The 9,853-nt window shown below is 41.3% G+C and overlaps 1 protein-coding gene across 1 annotated transcript in view; it reads left to right on the forward strand.

The window, feature by feature from the left end:
• Window positions 1-9,853, forward strand: part of LOC105562113 — a 34,975-nt gene that overhangs the window by 13,495 nt on the left and 11,627 nt on the right. The window contains exons 3-9 of the mRNA XM_012012662.1: window positions 1,593-1,666; window positions 1,897-1,990; window positions 2,099-2,290; window positions 2,372-2,568; window positions 4,098-4,350; window positions 8,000-8,233; window positions 9,308-9,392. Of these exons, the coding sequence (XP_011868052.1) occupies window positions 1,593-1,666; window positions 1,897-1,990; window positions 2,099-2,290; window positions 2,372-2,568; window positions 4,098-4,350; window positions 8,000-8,233; window positions 9,308-9,392 (1,129 nt within the window). The remainder of the gene's footprint in view (window positions 1-1,592; window positions 1,667-1,896; window positions 1,991-2,098; window positions 2,291-2,371; window positions 2,569-4,097; window positions 4,351-7,999; window positions 8,234-9,307; window positions 9,393-9,853) is intronic.

Genomic DNA, 9,853 nt, shown 5'->3' on the forward strand with positions numbered 1-9,853 from the left:
ATATACAAATTAAATGGCTTACGTGTACAGATCGAAAGCAGCTTGCTATTCCGGCCAAATGAAGGAACAATATGGCATCACTGAAACTAAGTTTGTAAGTCTAATAAAAAATAATAGTGAGCAACACATATACTACATGTACTGTATGTATGTGTTGCTCACTATTATTTTTTATTAGACTTACAAACTTAGTTTCAGTGATGTCATATTGTTCTTTAATTTAGCCGGAATAGCAAGCTGCTTTCGAAGCTGTACACGTGCCATTTAATTTGTGTATTACACAAATCTTTCCACGAAACAGACAGTTTTAAGTGCAAAAGGTGCGAAAGTGCAGAATCACTCCAGCATCCCCTTAAAACTGTCTGTTTCGTGGAAAGATTTGTGTAATACACCAATTAAATGGCACGTGTACAGATGATCGAAAGCAGCTTGCTATTCCGACTAAATTAAAGAACAGTATGACATCACTGAAACTAAGTTTGTAAGTCTAATAAAAATTAATAGTGAGCAACACACATACCACATGTACCGTATGTGTGTGTTGCTCACTATTATTTCTTATTAGACTTACAAACTTAGTTTCAGTGATGCCATACTGTTCTTTCATTTAGCCGGAATAGCGAGCTGCTTTCGATCTGTACACGTAAGTCATTTAATTTGTATATTACACAAGTGTTTCCGCGAACTGATAGTTTCTAGGTTAGAAAAGTGCAAAAGTGCAAAATCACTCCAGCATCCCCTTAAGTAAACTCGAGCGAATTCGCGCTGATCTTTAAGCCGGGCGCTTAGTAGTTTGCGACGTTGTACACTACTAGGCGCGTGGTTCATTGCTTCCGGCTAAAGATCAGCGTTAATTCGTTCGACTTTACTTAACAATATTTTTTTATCGAGCATTATAGAGAAAAATGGTTCAGGACTTTTCGACTCAGCTTTTAATAAGAAACAACGCTACGTAATTAGTGGGCGGTCCTCAGTGTCATCCCGTGTAAAACTCCGAGATAAGATTTATATTAATTTCAAAGAATAAAGGGGTGAGGGAAAAATTGGTGAAGGAACAAAATAAGAAATGGGTAGTGCTTCGAATCCGCGAATGTATATCGGATGACTGACACGGTCGAAGTGAAGACGAAGGCGGAAGAATCGAAGGCGGAAGCCGCGCGGATAAGAGTACAATGCCGGCGTAGAGAAACGCGGCGGAATTGCTGGCTCAGCCTTCGGCGCAGCCACGGGCGGCGCCGTCAATGCCAGTGTATTTCACAAGCGGAAACAGGATATGAAAGTGAATTCACTCGCGTTCGTAGGAGAGCGACTGTCTAAGATAGTCTCGGATATCACCTTGATACGGAATATCCGCGCGTACAATCGCTCTGCGTGCGTACGCGCGTTACGAGCGAATTCGCGTCTCTCACGCACGGCTCTCTCGGGTCGGCTTCTCACGAAAGTAGGCTGCAACATTGGGTAATTAATCCGTCGGGGTGCAGAGAGACGGGAGGGAGGGAGGGGGGGGCAGGGGAAAGGGAACTGTAAATAATATCCATACTCGAAGATCGAGCACGTGTCAACTTTCATCCTTATTTTTTCGTTATGCGTAGCCCCACCGCGGGAGGAACCTGCATCACGTACGACGCCGTAAATCATGCCTACGTCGAGGCGAGGAAGCGCATCAGTGAGTATATTAAATTTCATTACGGGAATTAATTGCTCGATGTCCATACAATTTATTGCCGGTAATGGCCAATACGATGCGCGCGAGTGTCGTTCGCGTGACGCGCAACACACCGGTCGTATATAAAACGGACGATCGCCGTACGCGCGCATCTCTCGCGCTCGCCGCATCGTTTTCGCTTCACCTCGCGCGACTTTCTCGCTCCGTCGCTCACACGTAATCGCCCGTAGACGTCGCGAGGCCAAAGTCGGAGTTATGGCGTCCGGTGGACCTGGCGACGGTCGGCGAGCTCCTTCTCGACATCACCACGAATATCGCGCAAACGTAAGTCCTCCCCGTTAACGTGAGCCCGCGCGATCTCTCCCGAACTTTCCCCCCTTGGGACCCGATCGCGTTTCCTCGATTTTACTTTCTAATCATCGGCGTCCCCAGGTACGGATTGACCTACGAGGAGATCCAGAGGAGTCTGCCGTTGATCGACACCTCGAAGACGCTGATCCGCGAGGTTTGTCCCGCATTTCTCAGCAACGTGGAATGCAGACCGGGCAAGTACCGCCGGTACGACGGCCTCTGCACGAATTTGCAGAATCCAACTTGGGGGGCCACCCTGTCGCCTTTCACGAGGTAATCTAGCGATTTTTCCCGCTCCCCGGGACGTTTCCTCTTTCCAGTACGGAACACGCTGCGAGCGCTTCTTCTTTGCAGACTGATGAGCCCTCAATTCGCGGACGGCCTGACGGCGCCGAGGATATCCGTAACGGGTCGTGATCTACCATTGTCCCGAGTCGTGTCGCGCACCATGCACCCGGACGAAGGTTACCACGATCACGCCGGCACAGTTATGGTGATCGCGTGGGGACAATTCATGGACCACGATTATACTTTGACCGCCACGCCTCTAGGTATACTACGTTCTAGAGCGGCGCTCATAATGGATTCTTCCGCTGCGACGATCGGTGACTTTAACGTCCGCAAAGCGATCTCTCTGCCTCGATAACCCTGGTAGCACAATATATTGGCGCAATATTGCCGAATGATGTAAATCTAGTATTCCCAATATTGTCAAATGGGCGCCTTCTCTTGGCCAATACGTCTATTCAGCAATATTGCTCTAATACTGTACCAATTTTAGGCTAATATTCTTATTACATTGTTAAAGATTGGCCAAATCTGATAATATACAATTATTCTTGTGCAATATTTACATTTATTTCAATATTGACTTTACGTTGCACAATATCGGCCAATGCATTTCTAATATAACCAACATTGGGCCAATGTTTAACCAATGTTTAGCCAATGCGCTGTGCTACTGGGGAAGATTTTCCCAAAATTGATCTCATTAACTAGATTTCATAATATGCTTATATAATTTTATGCTATTTCACACGGTGTACGCGTAAAATGCGTATAAATCAATAAAAGACTAAATAAAAAAATGATTCATCTCGCGTAACGAGAAGGGAAAGAAATTGGGTTACCTGCAGTTCTCCGAAAAAATTAATGAGTAATTAATTACGAAAGGTTTCAATTACCAAGTTGCTACGGTAATATTTTCTGTTTTCTTTTTTTCAAACAAAAACATCTTGTCTAAGTATGATGTAAAAAAAAAGAGAAATGGTTCTTAAACTGATGATCATCGCAACACACGACCCTGACAGCCACTTGTGATACATAAAGAATTTTAGAGAAAGCAACAACTAAAAAAAAACTATATACGAATGGTTTTTCTGTCGGCTCGTACACCGTAATGATCGAAGCGCGCTGATTCAATCATGCAACTAGAATAGAAATTAGAAAGCGAGCCTCTCAATCGACGGCGAACTGATTGCTCAAGTTGCGTCAAAGCAACTGTACCGAGATATTTGATACATGCGCATCGTAGGTCGCTCGTAGGCCCTTCCACGTTTGCCGTACATATCGAAACGAGGGTAACTACTAGAGAAAGCGAACGATCATTGTTCGGATAAACCGATCACGTGTACGTTCGTGACGTTACCGAGCGGGTGCTCCTCGAGATCGCTCGCCGCTTATGTGTCAAGCGGAATCGATAAGCCCATTGACAGACTTGCGATCGCGCCACTTCAAAGTAACCCGCGCTACTTGACGCCAATTATCGAATTGTTTCTGGGGGGGGGGGGGGGGCGAGAATAATTTAGAATGCGCAATCCGGTCGTATGCCCCGCGGGCGATCCCACACGTATTCCCGTAGGAGAGGATAATTAATCGATTGTGTGCCTCGTCCAACGGGAGATTGCGACAGCCGGAAAAAAACCTGTCGACGGTCGTAATGTTCCATTCAATCGCGAATACTGATATTCCCCGACACGTCCATAGCCGCACGCGGGCTACGGACTACGCGTGCGTGATAGAAACGCTATCGCTTTCTGCTATCGTTACGGTATCAGTTCTGCTATCATCGTGTTTGCAGACCCTCTGAACCGAAACGACCCCGAAGAATGCTGCGGCCGGCCGCCACACCTGAAGAATCCCTACTGCAACGAGATCTTAATACCGGAGGACGACTATTTCTACAGGCTGTTCAATGTACAATGCATGGACTTTGTTCGCGCTTTTCCCGCCGTCCGGCCTGGTTGCCGTCTCGGTTCCCGAGTGCCTTTCAATCTTCTTACGGGCGTACTAGATGGTAATACGGTTTACGGCATCACGGAAGCGTTTGCCAGGTAAATATAACATTCTCAACCCGAATAATAATACGAAATAATTATTCTCAAACACTTATGTAACGGCTTATCGCGTTATCGATCTTAAATCATTAAACGAGTTTAAACTGCAGAGCTTTCGATTGGATACGTGTTTTAAGAGTCACGTGTGCACGTAATCCGTCTACACGGATTTAAGATACCTTCATTCACGTGTACCTGTGTACGTGACACGTGCACACGTATAGTCGTGTATGTGTGATACGTGTAAACGTGTGCAAATATTTATCAAAATTTGATGAAAGATCTCTATTTCTGCACTGAAAAAAATTTCTGGTTGAATATGGACGAATCAGATAATTCCTTTAGGATTTACCAGAATTTCTGTAGGATTACCGGAATTCTGGTAAATCCTAAAGGAATTCTGGTAAATCCGAAAGGAATTATCTGATTCGTCCATATTCAACCAGAAATTTTTTTCAGTGTGCATATGTTGTTCGACATATGTATACGCATAATTCCAACATTCCAGATTTTATCCAGATTTTCCAGATTTTATCCAGATCACATAATTCTCTAAATATTGCACTACTGAGGTATACACGGCTACACGTTTACATATGTCACATACACGGATATTCGTGTACACGTGTGACGTTCACGGATATTCGCAAACACGTGTCACATTCACGTGTTCACGGATTCACGTAAATGAAGATTCTTTAAATTCGTGTACACGGGTTAAAATACGGATAAATTAAATACACGGATTACACGTGTACCGGGGAGCTCTAGTTTAATAAAGTCGATTTTGTCTCAATACGGCAGGTAGAATTACAAATTTGTTTTAATTAAAATATGTTTAAAAAGTAAGCAATAGAATAAATATGTTTATATACGGGGTGTATACACGCGTTTAAACATGGAGGAAAAATGAATCCATTTCACTTATTTTATATTTCATCGCGTTATCATAAATGATTAAACGAGTTTAAAGTCGATTTTGTCTCAATACGGCAGGAAGATACATTCACCGAAAATTACACTTTACACCCATACAACACAAAAGCTTGCAACAACATTGCCGCAAGATTGCAACATTGCATCTTGCAGTGTAATAGTACATAGATATTGCAGAGACATTATTTTACAATATTACTTTAGTAATGTTGTAACAATATTATTTTAAAATATTGATACAATTATGTTTGCAATATGTATATTGTTTCCTCACATCACTTTTATAGTTTACTAGAAATGACAAAACGCGCGTTTCGCGCGCGCAGTTTGTAGTTCAGCATTGTATATTTTTAAGAATTTGTATACATGCAAAGAGAAGTAATTGTATGCGCAACGTCAATTTAAAATAAAAAGTAATTTTTCACTCACTGATACGACTCGCAACAGCACAGTTGTACATCGTCAACTAGGTATATACATATGTTGAACTGTAACAATACAAATATGCATATGATTATAGACTAATCATGTAAAATTGAAATTATTGTATCAAATATACTTTACATTTTATATTTAAAAAAATAGGTATTTATTAAAATAATTCTATAGAATACTGAAAAAGTCTTCCTCTTAAATATAAACTGACAAAATTTTATACGTATGGTTTTGTCTCTAACACTTATTCGAATTCTCGTTCGAATCATTTGACTAAATAGAATAAAAACACAGAACAGATGTTTTATTTTGCACAAATAGCAGATAACATAAAAATGTAACACACTTACCTTACGATTTCTCCGCCGTTGCCCGATGCCTCCCAGACCTCCTCGTCCTCTCAGATTTCCTTGGTGCACTCACACAACACTCGCGAAAATCATCGATCGCGCGAAATTTCCGACACTCCCGTACGCGACGTGAAATACCGCGAAATATTATTAACAAAATATCGCGTGACTTTCTGTCATACGAATTACTCAAACTAACTTGCATTTTTGATTCGGAAGAATGGATAAATCACTTTTAATTTGGCGATATAAAAGGCAACAAGAGCATCGGAAGCATAATCTGCGGTAAAGAAGTAGTTATTAGTCCGTAACGAAACGATATTTTACAACCTTTGTCATTTAATCTAATCCTTGAAACGAAATCGATAGATAATTAAAAGCGCGGTGCGTAAACGAGATGTAACCGCGACAAAATACCACGGTTTACATTTATAATTTAGATGAGTTAGTCTCGTGAAATATCTATACGTTGATAAAGAGCCGTCGCCTCAACACGCAATTCGTTTCTCATTACAAGTTGTAGAAACTTAATAATTAATCGAGGAACGTTACTTGTTACTAATAAAGGTGTGCAAATCAATAGTGTTTTATCCCTGCATTCATCGTGATCGAGTCTTGGAAACCGATAACGCAAAAGTAATGCTACGCACGGAGCGACTCTCGTCACTGCCTGCCGGCACGACGTTCGGCGAGCGAATGAGAGCGCGGCGACCTTCGGGTAAACTTTGGCCCGCGTAACGTCGTACGATACCGCGCCGAGTGAAAAACAACAAAAAAACGTTGAGAATTCGTTGGCCCGCTTAATCGTCGTACGATACCGCGCCGAGTGAAAAACAACAAAAAAAAAACGTTGAGAATTCGTTGGCCTGCCTACGCAATGGAAAATTCCGTACTTAATATTTTATTGTACATTACTTTGTTCCGTGACTGTTGCTACGTTTTGCGTATTATTCCGCGGACTTATTGGTACCGATTAAATAAACGATTAATTCTGTTCAATCGAGAAAATGTATCGGAACAAAAATCATTGTTACTTAAATTCTAATTACTAAGATTAGAAATTTTACCTCAATAGTTAGTGTATACAAATGTATATTTCGAAATTGCAAATCTTCATTTACTATGAATTTAAAAGAGAAGTGAAGCGCACCGCGCTTCGAGAAAATATATATTATGCATGCATTATATTGCTATGTTGCTGTAATATTACATTGTAATATTTCTGGAGGCGGACATTTTACCGTTGCTGCAAGATTGCAGCAGCGTTGCAGCAACATTTCGCAGCTTTTAGGCAATGTTGCAATCTTGCGATAAATTGTTGCTGCAATGTTGCTGAAACCTTGCTGTGCTGTATGGGAAGTAACGTAACATAAGGGAATGTATCGTCAGTCACCGGTTATTCTCTAGGGGTGGGTAAGTCGGTCTTCGCCTTATATGGATCCTTGCACGTGCATTTAGCAAGGCGGATTTCGTTCCGCCTGAAAATGGTACAACGTATACCACTGTTACGTCATTAAGGGCAATAAATTAGTGCGTTGTTTTTGCATTTTCGAGCACACACGGACACTCGTGTTATTCGCACTTTCTACCATCTTGTGCGACGCGATTGCTCAATTCTCGTGGATTTGGTGACACTACAAGCCGCTACTATATATGTTTTACGTAAATAATGTATACTTTTTATCTAGCTTTTTTAAAAAGTACTTGTCCTAGTATCTCAAACAATTCCGGGAATATTTTGGAAATGTTAAGCTATCAAATCGACTTCAAGTTGTCTAAGTCATATGATAGAAATCAAAATATTAAAGCACTAAAAATGCTACTATGCTTAAATATTAAGAGACTAAAGTAGGTTATTCACGTTGATATTATCGTTTGTACGCGCTACTCCCAAAATTCTGATATGTCTTTATTTCACTTTTTAGAAAACTCCGAACGGGCTACGGCGGATTGCTTCGGATGAATCCAGTCTTTGCAGAGTATGGCCTGAAGGATCTATTGCCGCTAAAATTGGATATACCGGATGAAGGATGTACTCGGCCAAACCGATCGATGTACTGCTTCGAAGCTGGTAATTTATATTTTTATGCAGAAAAGGTTTACGCAAAGTATTCCACGAATATTGATATTCTTTCAGTCACTGTCAATATTAAAACTAGGTTTTAAACGTTACTTAAAAAATTAGGTGTTGAACGTTACTCGAAGCTTAAACAGAGAGATGCAGATTTATTTAATATTAAAATATTAAAATACTTAGGAAGTTGACATTCAAAATATAAAATGCAAAGAATTAAAATAAATGACGATATATTAAAGACTTAACATTTTAACAAATTATAATTGCGCTTTAATTAAAATTTCATTGTTAAAAATTACTTAGCCAGCTCCAAGCTTGTCGGAATCTACGACAAACCAAATTTCTGGCCGGTTTAAAAGATCCTTTTTAATATTCTATTTTTCCCAATTTTTTCCACATCGCGCATTATTGCATTGTTGCGCTCTTGCACGTGGTAGATCAAAGAGTGTAGTCGTGGCGAATCAATAGCTTCGCTATCGCTTGAGAAGAGCGAACTTTCGCAAAATGGTAAACATGGCTTTAAATCGCAATACAGGGCGCGGGCTATTAGCCCCATTGTATCAATTTGAATTCACAATGAGCGTACGATGCACGAGTCAGCCTGAGTCGAATGTAGTCGTACTAATGTAACTATTCTAATTTCTGGCGATTTTTCTGCGTTCGATGGTACAAGAACAATAGAGCGGTAAGTCACGCTCGTTACAGGCCTACTCGCGGCGCCGTTTACTAGGTGCCTATCGCATTCTCTCTCTCTCTCTTGAAATAGTCGCGAATAGATCGCCCCCGATCGATTTTGCTTAGCACCCACGTCTCATTCGCCCGCCCAGGAGTAATTTTCCCACGTCGATCTGTCGATCATCCACGAAACCTCCCAGCGATATGCACTGTGAATCCGATCGGCAATTTCGCGGGACAAAACAATTCGATCGCGGCGATAATTGTATGCACTTATCGCGCGCACCGATCCCATAAATCACTCGGAGATACCAGGACCCGGAGCCACGCCGTGCTAAACCATAAATAACCCGCATGTCAATCGTGCGAGCATTCGGCGGCAACATCACCCATGCCCCGTACTTACGTTAATCGCGTGTCACGGAAAAATCAATTGCTGCTCGAGATCGGCTGTCATTACTTGGGTTTTTCAAAATTTCAGTACGGTAATCGATGCTTTTGCTATCACCGGTAGGCACCGTGCTTGTATCGGCATGATTATCAGCACGCCAATCGATGCGATACGGGTGAGAAAGAGAGTGGCTGCGACGCAAGGACGTCGACTCTTATAAACTCATAGAAATATTGGAAAAAAAATCGCACGCGCCGCAATACTTGCTATTTTCTATCTGTCTGGACAAAGGTGACCGGCAAAAAGTTTTCTCCCTTGTTAAAAGATATATGCCGATTCATTAAATTAAATTATGTTTATCACTCATGTGAGATAGATCAAGACAGATAAGTATGAAAACTTATCGATTTTATCTTTCTTATTGATACAAAAATGCAACGATACGCTTCGACGGCGAAGGCATTATACTCCTGGAACTTTTATCACACTCAACCATCTCCATTTAAATCATCTGAACTAATTAAAGTTATCCGATATAATAGATAATACATTAATAAATTAGTACGCTACGGTATGTCTGGCGAAGATCATAATTCTTTGTCTAGAATAGATTGTCGTTGTAATGCGAAATGTATT

Source organism: Vollenhovia emeryi, unplaced genomic scaffold (genome assembly GCF_000949405.1).
Source record: "Vollenhovia emeryi isolate VEMERY1.0 unplaced genomic scaffold, V.emery_V1.0 DF939195.1, whole genome shotgun sequence".
Classification (NCBI taxonomy): Eukaryota; Metazoa; Arthropoda; class Insecta; order Hymenoptera; family Formicidae; genus Vollenhovia; species Vollenhovia emeryi.